Raw genomic sequence first — 15,368 nt, 5'->3', positions numbered from 1 at the left:
GCCTTTTAAATATATTAAGAGCGTGCTGGCTGCTGTGGTTCCCCCGCTTATTGACTAATCAATGGAAAATCCATTGACTAATCGATTCGGTGATTAAACTAAATTTAACACCCCCTAGTGAGGATGGTGAAGTTTAGAGGTGTGCATGGACATTTGCAACAGCTAGAACATGGGGGAGGAGAAGAAGCTAAGTCTCAAGGACATGTATTTATGATGTGGGGTGAACCATATGCCATAAGGGTGTGGGGAGAGTGGGTGAGCCTGGGTAGAAGTGGCCTCATTGCAGATCAGTGCCACTAAAACTATCTCTGATCTGACTAGTATCAGAGGGGTAGCTGTGTTAGTCTGAATCTGCATAAATAACGAGAAGTCCTGTGGCACCTTATAGACTAACAGATTTATTGGAGCATAGGCTTTCGTGTCACATGCATCTGACGAAGTGGGTCTTTGCCCATGAAAGCTTATGCTCCAATAAACCTCTTAGTCTATAAGGTGCCCCAGGACTTCTCATTTATTCTGGTTTGACTGTGTATTCAGTTTGTCCATCACTGGTAGTTTTATCATATCCCTGAAGCTTCTAGCACCAATGTGATCGCTAGCCAGGTCATAGTATTCCTTTGTGCACATGCTTCAGAATGTGTTGATTTTCCATCCTGATGCGTCGATACCAAGTTATCTGTCAAATTCAAACCTGTGCCATTTTTCATCCTGACCTGCCACTTAAATAAGGAGCAACTGATGATGATGAGAATCAAAAACATCAGTCCATGCTCTTCAGCCTTCCCTAGTGTCCATGTTTCTCTTTCACACAATAAAATGATATAATCATAGTTCTATAGACCTATAGCTTTGTGGTAAACTTATGTCCCAACATCTCCGCAGAGGTCACCTGAAGGGCCCAAAACAGGGCAATAAGTATCTTACTATATGAGGGTATGTCTACACAGCATGGCTAAATTTGAATTAAGCTACGCAACTTGAGCTACGTCAATGCGTAGCTAAAGTTGAAATAGCTTATTTTGGCTTTTTGCGCTGTCTACACAGCAGGAAGACAAAGGAAGATCACTCTTCCTTCAACTTCCCTTACTCCTCATAAAATGAAGGTTACAGGAGTCAGAGTAGGAAGTCCTCCAGCTTGCCATTATTTCAAAATAACGGCTTACAGCGTAGACACGCTCTTTGTTATTTCAGAGTAACATCAGTTATCGCGATATAACGCTGCTTTGCAGACATAGCGACTACGTCCACACTGACATGATTTTCTGGAAATGCTTTTAATGGAAAAGTTTTCTGTTAAAAGCATTTTCGGAACAGAGCGTCTAGATTGGCAGGATGCTTTTCTGCAAAAGCACTTTTTGCGGAAAAGTGTCCGTGGCCAATCTAGACGCGGTTTTCTGCAAAAAAGCCCCAATCGCCATTTTCGCTGTTTACACTGGCCCTTTTGCACAAAAGTCTTTCAGAAAAAGTCTTTCAGACTTCAGGCATCCTACAAACACAGCAAACAGCTTCCCGGCTTCCTCACACTGCACTGTTTGGATGTAGCCATTGGACTTAGTTGTCGATGATCATGAACTAGTGATTTAAAGAGGAGATTAATTCCATTTTCCTATCTTAGCTTCACTGTATATGCTTCAACCCTCTCTCTCCCTGCGAGTCCTATAACAAAGAAAAGGGTGGCTACAGCTCCGCTCCCTGCAGCAAGGAGAGGATGCTCAGGAGCAGCCCCGGTTATTATCAAAGTAGGGAAATCCGTCGGAGGGATTTCCTGCCAGTTGTATCCTGCCTCACAAATGAATTGCAAGTAAACGGAATGGACTTGAATGCAAAGCCACAAGCTTTGGGAACAAAGGGGGAGACTGTACTCTGCAGTTGCAGAATGGAAGCTGGAATTAAGAGTAAGTGTCAGAGGACAGCTGTTGTAGTGAGGCCAGGCCGGCACGCAAAGATGAACCAGTTTGGCTACAGGGAGAATTTGCAACTGAGTTAAACCAGTGCAATTTGTGTGTGGACACCCTTAACACAGCTTAAACCCTGCACGTATCAGTTTAGCTTGCATGGTACATGTACAGGCCCAGGCAAAAGTCAGTATCCATTTGACTGAACTGGCTTTTAACTGATATAATTAAACTGCTACAATTTGGGTGTGCAAAGCTCAGGGCAAGCGAGTGGCAGAGCCATTGAGTGACCTGGTGCCAGAGTTCCAGGTGGGGATTGATCAGACAGTCAAGTGCAGCTCCAGCATGGAGCAGAGCACTAGTGTGCAGAGGAGGGGCCTTCAGCAAGGCCTTCAGGCCAGCAGAGAAAGTGAAGTGCTGGCCCCCAGTTCCCAGAATATGGGGGGATGAGCTGGGCTGGGCTGCAGGTACCTGGGCCAAGTCAGAGAGGAGGAGCTGAGGCCTGGGATTGGGTGAGGCAGTGTGAAGTTAAGCTGGGTAGCACAGAGTAGTATAGTAGGACACAGAGGCTATGTCTAGACTGCAGAGATTTTCTGGGATACCTGGAGCTTTTCCGGAGGTATCCTGAAAAAGCGCTGCCAAATCCAAGGAATGCGTCTGCTTTTTCGGAACAGTTTCCTAAAAAGCGGAATGTTCTTTTGGCATCCCTGTATTCCTCTCGGTGAGAGGAATAAGGGATGTTCTGAAGGAGGAGTTTTTCTGAAATTTGGCCCCATGTAGACAGGCCAAATTTCGGAAAAGCCTCTTTCGGGAAAAAAAGCGGAAAAAAGATATGCAAATTGCAGTTCACAATTTGCATATCTTTTTCCAACTTTTCTCAGCAGTATAGACGTAGCCAGAGAGACTGCTCTATATTACTTCTCTTGCCCTGCCTCCTATCTCCATATACCACTCCCACCCGCCATCATCCCGCCCCCAGTGCTGCTCCTCTTGGACATCATTTCCATTGGAAGGGACAGTTTCCGTCGGTACCTACTAGCCAACTGCTATTCCCTGAGAACAGAGCCCTGGCCATGGCTCCAGGTGGGAGGAATCCAATAGACTTGCTGTATGTTCTGGGGCTGGACTCCATCTCAGGCCACGGATGTCAGCCCCACCCAGACTGCCTGTGCTCCAGGAGTGGGGCAAGGCTAAAGTACGACGTTCCACTGGCGAGGCCTGGTGCTGCCCTTCCAGGGCCCAGAGGCAGGGGCTGGAGGAGAACGCTCTCATTCTGGAAGGTGCTGGACGGCAGCTCTTTGTGGCTGCCAAGACCAAAAACAAAAGACATTAACTGAAACCCTCAGGCTGCAGGTAAGCAATCCTACCATTCAGCATCCAACAACCAACCACTGAGCACAAGATAGCGTAGGGAACAAGGGGCGAGAGACCTTACTGCTGCAGTATTGACAGCAGTGGTGTCCTCTCTCATGGCAGCACAGCCTGGGGCTCTGGGAACAGGGGCTTCCCTGTTCATAAGACGCTGCCCGAGTCTTTGGCATGTCTTTTCTGTCCCAACCTCCTGATGCTGCAGTACCTGCCATCTCTTGATCAACAAATCGCACCCTCTCCTGAGCATGTCTGTTTCCTGCAGCAGCCGAATGCTGGTAATGCTCCATGGCTTCTGCGAAGTTCCGTTGTACTCCAAGGCCCTTCTCATAGCAAACACCAACATGGTACCTGCTTTGGGAATCCTAGATGTAATATACACACAGCAGTCAGGCCAACTGGGAGGAGAGGGGTTCAAACTATTCAATGTAATTGATAGGACATATCTGGCAATTACAAAAATAAAAACATTCATAATCTAAAAACACCAATATCCAGAGAATAAAATGTCAATCAGAACTTTAAAACCCCTCTCTTCTTCAAAACATTGCTAAAAGGGCAAACATTGCCACTGATTTCATTACTACTAGGGACTGAGAAATACTAAAGAATTATCTGGGATGGTGATAAAAGCTGTAAAACCCAGCATGCTTTCAGCTATTGGGAAATTCAACAACTCAAAAGATATGGAGATAAATTTCTTCCAAGTCTCCAGATTTACATGGGGAAGACACGATATAAAGGGACTTTTTTGTATTTACCTTTAAGAACAGCAGTCTCCATGGTGTGAGATCTTTACTGAGTATATACCTTATGTAAATGAGAATTTGATCATTCTCTCAAATGTGATTACGAAACATGGACTGTCTTCAAAACAGAAAACCAAAAGGAAAACTAAGAATAATTTCTCATAGCCAGATCATCTTGTTGGGTAATATCTGTCATTGTATTATTGAGCATATATTTTCCCCGATCCACCCATCCATTATTAGGGCCCTACCAAATTCATAGCCATGGAAAACGTGACGGATCGTGAAATCGGGTCTCCCTCCACAAAATCTGGTCTTTTATAAGCTTATACCCTATGCTATATAATATAGATTTCCTGGGGAGACCAGCATTTCTCAAATTGAGGGTCCTGACCCAAAAGGGAGTCGCAGGGGGGAGGGGAGGTCGCAAGGTTATTGGGGGAGGGATCACAGTATCACCACCCTTACTTCTGCACTGCCTTCACAGCTGGAGAGCAGCAACTGTAGACCATGAGCCCAGTTGTGAAGGCAGCACCCTGTCAGCTGCCATGAACAAGTAAAGGTGACAATACCACAACATGCCACCCTTACTTCTTCACTGCTACCTTCAGAGTTGGGCAACCTGAGTTGTGGCTGCTGAGGCTTAGGGTGCAGCAGTTAGGGTATTAGTACCTCACTCTCCTCTATAATAACCTTGTGACAAGCCCACAACATCTTGTTGAGGCAGGACCCCTGCAATTACAACACCATGAAATTTCACATTTAAATAGCTGAAATAATGAAATTTATTATTTTTAAAATCCTATGAACACAACATTGACAATGAATAACCTTGCGACCTCCTTGCAACTCCCTTTTAGGCCAGGATCCCCAATTTGAGAAATGCTGGTCTCCCCAAGAAATCTGTATAGTATAAGATAAATGATTATACTGATTAAAAGATATCAACAATAACTGAGTGTGACAGGATGGACTAAGCCTAGAGATCCCCTGCTAGAGCCCCCTGGTCCTGCCACACCCACCCAGGAAAAGAACAGTGGAGAGGTCCTCCAAACAGGCTAGAGCAGAACTGGGCAAAATCTGGCCCGCCAAGCCACGGGATCCGGCCTACGGTCCACCCTGCCGGGATCCTCAGGCACGCGGCTGCCGCAGTTCAAGTGCTGTCCATGTGTCTCTTTGCTCTTCAGGGAGCAGGGGAGCTTCATGGGATCTCTCCATCCCCCAGCCCAATTCTCAGCTCCTATTGGTCAGAAACAACCGGCAAATATAAACTGACCTCAGCCAATCTCTCAGCTCCTATTGGCTGGAAACAGTCAGCCAATCAGAGCTGAGATTGGCCTGCGAGCAGAGAGGGGGTCCTTCCACCCAGAGCTGAGCGCCAGATGGAGGGACCAGCCTGTATTTTCAAGGTGTCTGGGGCTGAAGCAGGCAGGGAGCCCAGCCTGGTTGGGGCTTCTCCAAGGCTGCTGACTTAGGTAAATGCCCCCCAGCCAGAGCCTGCCTCTGTCACTCCTGCCCCTCCCGTACCCTAATTCCCTCCCCCAGGTCACCATCCAAACTCTTTGCATCCTCCTGCCCCAGGTCATAACTCCCTCTCAGGCCCCGTATCTCCTCCTACACTCCTCTCCCAGGCCAGAATCTTCTCCTGCACCCAATTCCCTTGCCCCAGTCACAACCCCTCCTACATTCAGAGACCCTCTCAGACCACACATCATCTCCTGCACCACAGTCCCTTATCCTGTGCGCCCTTCTGTACCTAGTCTCCCTCTTAGACTCCACACCCCCTCCACAAAAAAGCGTGGCCCTTGACCGCTTACCAAAATCTTTGAGTGGCCCCTCACCAAAAATTATTGCCCACTCCTGGGCTAGAGGGACAGCCAGGGAGCAGCCAATGAGAGAAACTGCAGGGTGCAGCCAATCAATCAGGGCCTAAAAGCGCTTTATAAAAGTGGCTGTAGGCCCAAAGACAGGCACTTCCTTGCTGGAGCTAGAGGAGTGCAGTAGGCACTCCTGTTTGGCCAAAGTGAACTGCAGCATTACAGAGAACTGAGTGTGGGCAGGGACCTGGGAAACAAGGAAGAGCATGTCTGGCTTCTGGGCCTAATCCTAGGAGAGCCCTGAGCACAGGGTAAAGCTTTGGTGAAGGCTTGGGCCATGGGGAACTGAAAGTAGTGTAGTTTAAGGTAGCTGCCGTGAGGCTGCTATTCTTAGGGACTCTGAGCTGGGACCCAGAGTAATGGGCAGGCCCAGGACCCCCCATAAGCCACTTGACAAGAGGCCTACAATAAGAGAGTGACAGACTCCTGGAAGAGTAATATAACTGTTAAGAGGCCCAGCTAGAGAGCTGGGACCAGAACAGACCAGAGAGAGTGAATCAATTGTCACCTGGGAGGAAGCCAGGGGGTCTGGCTTGATACTAGAGCTGGGAATAGTTTAGACTGCAGACACATCCAACCAGAAGGGGTGCTCATGAGAGGTAGGTGCCATGCTGTTACAGTGAGTAATAGAAAATCTCAACCTATCTATAATAACTTGGAAAGTCTTATACCATGGAAATATGGAGTACACAAATTGACCTTTCATTTTCTGGAGGAACAAAGATAGGGCAATCTATAATCTGGAAGAGTACAGACCATTGACCAAAATTGAAGAAAAGCAATATAAGATCTACTACATGAAAGGGGAACTGTTAAGCTTGAATAAACCCAGGAGAGCCCATGTCTTGAGGCTTCTTTTAGCTCCTTTATCATTCATCCTGGCTCTCCTAGACTTTTACTTGCAATTTTTCACTTCCTCTTCTGAACATCTCTTGAGAAAGACTTTCTATTCATACTACCTCCAGTCTGCCCTCTCCCCAACTTCTGGGCTTATGTTGAAGGAACAAACCAAACACCTGGATCAAGCAAACAACTGATTACACAGGGAAGCAACCAGAACTTGGGATATCATAGATACTGGGGCAAGTACAGCCTTATGATTCCCCCTTGTCCATCAGTAGAGCAATCGTTAACGCATGGGCAGGCAAGACACATTGCCACCTCTACAGAAGCAGCACTGAAGTGGGTGGACTTACAAAGTCCTGTAAAGCTGTAGTGAGGGGCAGCTCTCGGCTCTGACTCAGCAGCCATAACTCCTCTTTGGCACTACAGCTTGCCTGCCAGCTACACAAGAGACCGAAGAGGAGACCTTCTACACCCTGCCCAAAGTTCCAGACTTACCACAACACCAAACTCCAGCAGCCAGCGTGGCACCAGGTAGATGCTGAAGGGGAGTTAGGCAGTGACCCAGGGGAAGCCAACGACTGTCAGGCTGATCTCATAACATTCTAGAGTGTGTCAGTGTGTTGCGGGCCGGATCCCCCTGCCACTCCAAATACCAGGTGGCAGTCTCCCCCTCCACACTCGTGCCTTAAGAACTGTGTTTGTTTGCTGCCCCATCCTGAACCAGGACCTGGGCCATACTGACTTTGGGACTGCGTTTGTTTGACTGCCCTACCCTGAACCAGGGCCTGGGTCTTACTAATTGGAACTGCTTTGCCCTGCTGCCCACCCTGAACCAGGGCCTAGGGCTTACTGACTGTGCGACATTGCTTGTATTGCGACTTGCCTTCCTAGACAGGGCTCCTACACCTATACTTACAGGGCTTCTAGACCTATACTTTGGACAGAGCCCCTAGACCTATACTTACAGGTCAGGGACCCAGGACTCAGTGGTCAGTTTACACTAGTCTGAGCACAGGTCAGAGACCGGGACCTCAAGCAGCCAGCTTACTTTTTGGGATGTGGGGAGTTCAGATTGCTCCTCTGTGTTACTTAATTGTTTAGCTTTATCTGACTGCCTGAAGTTCCTCACAAGCCTTATAGAATCATAGCGTTAGAAGAGACCTCAGGAGGTCATCAAGTCCAATCGCCTGTTCAAAGCAGGGCCAGTCCTAAATAAATCATCCCAGCCAGAGCTTTGTCAAGCTGGCACTTAAAAACCTCCAGGGATGGAGATTCCACCACCTCCTTAGGTAACCCATTCCAGTGCCTCACCATCGTCCTAGTGAAATAGTATTTCCTAATATTGCGCCTAGACCTCCCCCACTGCAACTTGAGACCATTGCTCCTTGTTCTGTCATCTATCACCACTGAGAACAGCCTCTCTCCATCCTCTTTGGAACCTCCCTTCAGGAAGTTGAAGGCTGCTATCAAATCCCCACTCACTCTTCTATTCTGTAGACTAAATAAGCCCAAATCCCTCAGCCTTTCCTCGTAAGTGATGTCCCCTAATTATTTTTGTTGTCCTTTGCTGGACTCTCTCAAATGCGTCAACATCCCTTCTGTAATGGGAGACCAGAATTGGACGCAGTGCTCCAGATGTGGCCTCACCAGTGCTGGATAAAGGAGAATAATCACTTCCCTAGAGCTGCTGGAAATGCTCCTAATAATGTACCCCAATATGCTGTTAGCCTTCTTGGCTACAAAGGCACACTGCTGACTCGTGTGGACAGGGCTCGACAAACTATAGAATCTACTCGTCTGTGGCGAGTAGATTTCAGCCGCACGCCCCGTTTACCTGCGGCACGCACATGCGCAATGTGACTCTTGCGCATGCGCAGTGCGGGGCTGGCGAGTGGCTTTCGCCGCCGTTTGTCAAGCCCTGCATATCGAGCTTCTCATCCCTAGATGCTTTTTACCTCCAGGGCCCTCCTGGCTTGGGAGCTTAGGATAGGCTTCTGCTTCCTCTGGTGTCTGAGACCTTACTGAGCTCCTAGGATGGGCTTTTATGCTCACTGCCCCCACCCCCTTGGCTTGGTCCACCTGGGCTCAGAGAAGGGTTCTTCCCCATCGGGGTCAGTGGGCAGCCACCCCACTCACTACAGCTCCAGATAAACTGCAACCTCTGAAGTAAAAGAGCTGGGAAGTCAATGTAAAAAGTTCACTAAAGCCATCTCTAAAACAGCACTATTCAGGATGTGATGTGCAGCTCTGGGCATCCTATCCTGGAGATCTAGTAGGAAGGGAAAGGGCCTAGAGATGGGCCCAGCAGGAATACTTAGTACTGTGAATTGTGTAAGAAGGGACATGACAGAGACATACAGAACTAGTATGCTAGGGTCTGTCTACACTACCCTCCTAGTTCGAACTAGGAGGGTAATGTAGGCATACCGCACTTGCAAATGAAGCCCGGGATTTGAATTTCCCGGGCTTCATTTGCATAAGCGGGGAGCCGCCATTTTTAAAACCCCGCTGGTTCGAACCCCGTGCAGCGCGGCTACACGGGGCTCAAACTAGGTAGTTTGAACTAGGATTCCTATTCCAAACTACCGGTACACCTCGTGGCAGCTCCCCGCTTATGCAAATGAAGCCCGGGAAATTCAAATCCCGGGCTTCATTTGCAAGTGCGGTATGCCTACATTACCCTCCTAGTTCGAACTAGCGGGGTAGTGTAGACATACCCCCCGAGATGATCCCTTGGGCCCTATTTATACTCTCCGGCTACGTCTACACTGGCATGATTTTCTGGAAATGCTTTTAAAAATGCTGTTAAAAGCATTTTCAGAAAAGCGTGTCTAGATTGGCAGGACACTTTTCTGCAAATGCACTTTTTGCGGAAAAGCGTCCGTGGCCAATCTAGTCGCGCTTTTCCGCAAAAAAGCCCTGACCGCCATTTTCGCGATCGGGGCTTTTTTTGTGGAAAACAAATCTCTGCTGTCTACACTGGCCCTTTTGCGCAAAAGTTTTTCGGAAAAAGACTTTTGCCCGAACAAGAGCAGCATAGTATTCCCGCAAAAGCACTGACAATCTTACATGAGATCGTCAGTGCTTTTGCGGAAATTCAAGCGGCCAGTATAGCCAGCTGGCAAGTTTTTCCGGAAAAAAAAGTGGCCAGTCTAGACACAGCCTCCTAATGCAAGAAAAAAGGGATATTTACTGGTGGCTACGTCTACACTGGCATGATTTTCCAGAAATGCTTTTAACAGAAAAGTTTTCTGTTAAAAGCATTTTCGGAAAAGCGTGTTTAGATTAGCAGAACGCTTTTCCACAAAAGCACTTTTTGGGGAAGAGCGTCCGTGCCAATCTAGACGCGGTTTTCCGCAAAAAAGCCCCGATCGCCATTTTCGCGAATGGGGCTTTTTTGCGGAAAACAGTCCTGTGCTGTTTACACTGGCTGTCTACACTGGCCCTCTTGCGCAAATGATTTGTGCAAGAGGGCTTTTGCCCGAACGGGAGCAGCACAGTATTTCCGCAAGAACACTGACAATCTTACATGAGATCGTCCGTGTTCTTGCAGAAATTCAAGCGGCCAGTGTAGGCAGCTGGCAAGTTTTTCCGCAAAAGCAGATGATTTTGCGGAAAAACTTGCCAGTCTAGACACAGCTGGTATGTCTAGGCTGAAATTTATCACTTGGCTGGCCTGGGTCGGCTAACTTGGGGTCGCTGGGCTCAGGCTATAGGCTAAGGGGCTGTTTAACTGCAGTACAGACATTGGGGCCTGGGCTGGAGCCCAACCTTGGGATTCTACGATGAGGGAGGGGCTGTTACCCTCAGAGGGAGTTCTGTGATGCTCAAAAGCTGGTCCCTTCTACCAATAGATATTAGTTCTCTATAAACTATTACCTCACCCCTCGCCTCTCTGATATCCTGGGACCAACACAGCTACCACACTGTGAAGTAAGGATGTTAAATAGAGGTTAATAAGCTAATTGAGTAATCTATTGAATTTCCATTGACTACTCGATTAGTCAGTGAGGGAGTTTGCTGCAGCTCTGCTTTTTAAATGTAGTAAGAGCCGTTAGTAAAAAGCAGAGCTGCAGTGGTCTGGGACTGGGCACAAGCCAGGACAGCTGAGTACTGGCTCGCATCAGGCCCCTTGCTGCGCCTCTGCATGGCTCCTTCCCTCCCCCCCCACGGAGATGGTGCTGGGGGGAACCAGCTTTTAAGCCAGATCCCCCCAGCACTGGCTCCTGCTCTCCCCCCCTTGCTGCCTCTAATACAGACGAGTCACTTGCATCCCTACTACGAACATTTACAGGGAATCCTCACTTTCAGTAATCCTGGCCAGGGCCTTTGAGCCCAATTGAGAAGACCCAGCAAATGCATTACCAGGGCAATTATAGCCTTTTGCAAGCAAAGAAAGCACTTACTCCATTCTTGGCTGCCAGCCACAGGTATTTCAGAGCCTTTTGTGTCACAGCCTGTGGTTCCTTCATGTAGAGCACCCCCAAGTAGGCCTGTGCCTGCAGCAAAACCACACAACACAAATTACTGGGAGATAGTCTATTATGTTTATCCAGGTTTTTAGATCATGCCCCTCACCACTGCATCTGCATGCCTAGTGACTGGACCCTGGGGGTGTCAAACCACTGCCCCTGCTGCCAAAAGCAGGGTGTTTAGTGAAGAGGAGAAAATCCTCTCTGTTGTCTAGCCCTGGGAAGGAAAGGGGATGTTGCGAGAGGATACACCTAGGCCTCTTTCATGGCACAAATGGAGACTCCACGGCTGTGTCTAGACTGGCCAGTTTTTCCGGAAAATCAGCCGCTTTTCTGGAAAAATATGCCAGCTGTCTACACTGGCCGCTTGAATTTCCGCAAAAGCACTGACTTCCTACTGTAAGAAATCAGTGCTTTCTGCGGAAATACTATTTGGCTCCCGTTCGGGCAAAGTCCCTTTTGCGCAAAAGGGCCAGTGTAGACAGCAAAAAAGCCCCGATCGCAAAAATGGTGATTGGGGCTTTTTTGCGCAAAAGCGCGTCTAGATTGGCACGGACGCTTTTCCGCAAAAAGTGCTTTTGTGCAATAGCGTCCTGCCAATCTAGACGCTCTGTTCCGAAAATGCTTTTAACGGAAAACTTTTCCATTAAAAGCATTTCCGGAAAATCATGCCAGTGTAGACGCAGCCCACAAGTGTATCAAAAAAGGCAAAAGGCAATGAATCAGTGTGCTTGGAGATAAATAGCCTTTACTTCGTAATACAACCACTGCACTAACACCCAGGTAACCCTTGCATACACCACTGTCCTGGGCAAACAGAGTCACATGTGTGAATGACTATGAAGACCTGACCATGAGCTATTATCCCCAAATTTATAGACTGTCACTTGTACAGAAGCTGTGCAGAATCTGGTCTCACCTATGAGACAGACTACCTAGGCTAGTCCAAAGATTCCAGTGGCAGGTCCAGCAGATTGGAAAAGTCCATGCTGGACAGAACACAGCATGATGGCCCAGAATGGGTCTGCCAGAGACCCAGCGCTGTTTCTGCCCCAGGAGCAGAGCTGGCTGCAGGTGCCATCGTGTGCTATTGCACCTGAGTGTCTCCTCCTCCCAAGATCTGAGCACTGGCTAGTGAGTCTCCGAGCACTGCTGCTGTGGAAATGTCACAGGCAGCTCTCTGCACAAAGGTGAAAAGCCGTGGATCTGATGTGAGGGTAGACACACCATGTGAACTGAATCAGCTGAGGCTGATGCTGACCTCTGGCAGTGAGACCTGCCCCTGGCCTTTTAGGGATCTGTAGGTTGCCTCTGTTCAGATGGCTGTCAGGGTCTCAGCTTGGCAGCTGAAAGGGGGCGGTGTCCCTATTGGCAAGCTTCTTTTGGCCGCTGGTGTCAGAATCCACAGAACAGGACCAAAACCTTGATACCAACTCCTGGATGCTTGGCATTGGAAATGAGCCCTTTTGAGAGCATGTCAAGAGCTGGCTCCTCCTGCTTCTCTGCTTGTGTGAGCTTAGTAAAGGCCTAATCCAAGGGGAATCAATGATGACAGAAAAGGCACTGAGCATGCATGTCTATCACAAGCCTAGTCCCACACTGGGATCTGGGGCTTGACCTTCCCTGAACAAAGAGCCAAACCCACCTAACATACAGCCAAACCCTAAAGCTTCTGCACATCTAAAAATGCAAGGCAGGAATACGCCTTGCTGAGGAGATGACATAACGTGCCACTGCAACTAGCTTCCTCTGGCATGCCCTACACGGGGGCAAGAAGGACACTCCCTACAGAGGCCCTGTGCTGTGCAGAGGGGGTTCCTACTCAAAACATGCAGCAATAACCCGTGTGTTGCAGAGACTCACCTCCACTAGTCCTGTTCCTGCTGCCTTCTCCAGCAGAGCCACAGCCTTCTGCACATCAGCTCCTTTAGTTTGGAGCCCATGGCGTAAGAGGAACTTGGCATAGCGATACTGGGCCATGGGGTGCTCATTGCTGGCTGCACGATGGTAATAAAGAGCTGCCTGGAAACAGAAAAACATTGCCATGAGCACCAGGAAGTGTGCATGTCAGGTTCCCAGGCACCTCTGTGAGGAGGCTGCTAATTGTCACTGTACCATACTTACCCTAGCATAGGAATGTTAGACACTGTGTAACTGAAAACTGACATAACTGCACCAAATATTATTGGTGGCATGATTATTTGATAGTCCCCGGGGCGGGGCTGACAGCCAGTGTGCTCGAAGCCCAGCAGTACAGGGTGGCAGGCAGGAGCTGGTCCATGAGAGAAGTCGGTTTAAAAACCTGCTGCCTGCACAGACCGGCTACCGCCTGCTGCCCCACGCTGCTGCCTTTGATACAGAGACAGCAGCGTGGGGTGGCAGCTGAACTCACCATCAGCAGAGGCTACACTAGCATCCCACAAAGCAGCCTCTGTCCATGGTGAGCCTAGGCCCGATGCAGACAGAGGCTGCTCTGCAGCAGTAGCCCATCCGTGGGGGGGCTTGAGCTTCCTGCAGACAGAGACTATGTTAGAATCCCACGGAGCAACCTCCCCTACCTCTCTCCCCACACTGCTGCCTTTGATAGAGGCAGCAGCAATGGGGGGAGGGTGGGCAGGCGGTGCTCACGGGGATCTGGCTTCTAAGCTAGCTCTCCCCCGAGCACCAATTCCTGCCTGTCCCCTGCCTCCATGGGAGGCAGTGGCGTGGGGGTGTTGTTGTGTAGTTGATAGGATTAACCGATAAGTCACATCAATTAATCATGCAGTCAACTACATGCTGACATCCCTACTCTGGCATATGTTTGCATCCAAACTTCCTTTCCAGTTCTCATCACAAGCTACGCATACTCCCCCAGGTGGCCATTAGCAGAAATACTGTCCTTATGAGTGCAGCCTCCTTCACACCCAGTACCCTGCAGCTCTCAAACATGCACCAGAAGCATGAGACTATTCAGGTGAGATCCTGCTTCTCGGGTATGATCACCAGGGAGAGAACTGACTACAGGAGACACAGTTTCTCCTCAAGTATACAACATTTCTCAGGGATGCTCCATTCCTAAGCACATAATGGCATCACTGCCCAATACACAGTCACACCCACCCGCTGCAGCCAAGTCCCATCACGACAGCCCTGCGTTAGCTGCACCAACTGCTCACACAGAAGAGTGAAGGTAGGCAAGTGGGAGCTGAGGACTGCACCCATTCCTTTTTTCAAGCTACAACCCATATTCCACAGGGATAGCATCAAACCAGTTACACCAAAGACTTTTCTATGCCTGGAGATTGGCATAAGGTCCAGCTAACCTGGTTTTGTACTTCCTTTGCACCAGCTGAGTTGCACAAAATAGCCACCGCAGGGGTACTGCTAAGACCAATGCTCCCTAGGTCCAAGATGTGCATCTCAGTGCACCCACATATGGTTCCTGTTTTACACATAGTAACTGGGCCCCTAGTATTCTCTCAGCCACTACAAGTGGTGCATACCTTAATGCAGGGCTACTCAACACGCAGCCCACGGGCCGCACATGGCCCACAGCCTCTTTGTATGTGGCCTGCGGTGCGGTTTGGGTTTACGCAGGGCTCATACAGGTGGGATCCTTTGAACATGGCCTCCACTGGGAACATGCTCCACAATGGCAAGGTGTCTCCCAGGCAGGGTGAGCACTGAAAGATGCAAGTGGACAGGCTGGCTGGAACAGACACGTACAGAGTGTTGGCATTTCTAGCCCCCAGGGAAGAGGTGCCAGGAGTGCTCAGGCACTGTGGGAAGTGCTTTGTATTCATGCCTGTCAGTTTGAAATAAGCTATTTGCATATATACGTACATGTAAATGCAACCATACTTAAGTTACAGTCGACTGCATTGTGGCCTTGGGGCTTCCAAAGTTGAGTAGCCCTGCCTTAGTGTCTGGCTCAATGCCCTGAAAGGTTCCCTTGGAAAGGACAGGGCTACAAAGCAGCTTATCCTACCAAGTCACCTAGGCTGTTAAAAAGCCTGGACCAACATACATGCAGCCTAACAGGAAGATGTTTGACTCTACAGCCCTGATATTCTTCCTTGGAATTTCCTGGCTGGAATAATTCATGGCTTGCATTTACATGGACAATTCCACCCATGAGAGCCCTGCAGCATGACCCTGCCGGACCTGCTGCCATAATAG

The 15,368-nt window shown here is 49.0% G+C and overlaps 1 protein-coding gene across 7 annotated transcripts in view; it reads right to left on the bottom strand.

Annotated features, from left to right (window-relative positions):
• The window catches only part of DELE1 (DAP3 binding cell death enhancer 1), a 43,345-nt gene that overhangs the window by 961 nt on the left and 27,016 nt on the right, over positions 1 to 15,368 (bottom strand). For 6 of the 7 annotated variants that reach the window (XM_075900012.2, XM_089769620.1, XM_089769618.1 and 3 more), the window contains exons 9-12: positions 13,071 to 13,229; positions 11,142 to 11,234; positions 3,472 to 3,628; positions 2,932 to 3,199 (exon numbers count right to left, since the gene is read on the bottom strand). In XM_075900012.2, coding sequence (XP_075756127.2) covers positions 2,932 to 3,199; positions 3,472 to 3,628; positions 11,142 to 11,234; positions 13,071 to 13,229 — 677 coding nt within the window. Of the gene's footprint in view, positions 1 to 2,927; positions 3,200 to 3,471; positions 3,629 to 11,141; positions 11,235 to 13,070; positions 13,230 to 15,368 lie in introns of all 7 variants that reach the window. The other variant, XM_089769617.1, reaches the window with a different exon arrangement.

This window comes from Pelodiscus sinensis, chromosome 16, assembly GCF_052426305.1.
Source record: "Pelodiscus sinensis isolate ZL-2025 chromosome 16, ASM5242630v1, whole genome shotgun sequence".
NCBI lineage: Eukaryota > Metazoa > Chordata > Testudines > Trionychidae > Pelodiscus > Pelodiscus sinensis.
This window is presented reverse-complemented; position numbering and strand designations above follow the sequence as displayed.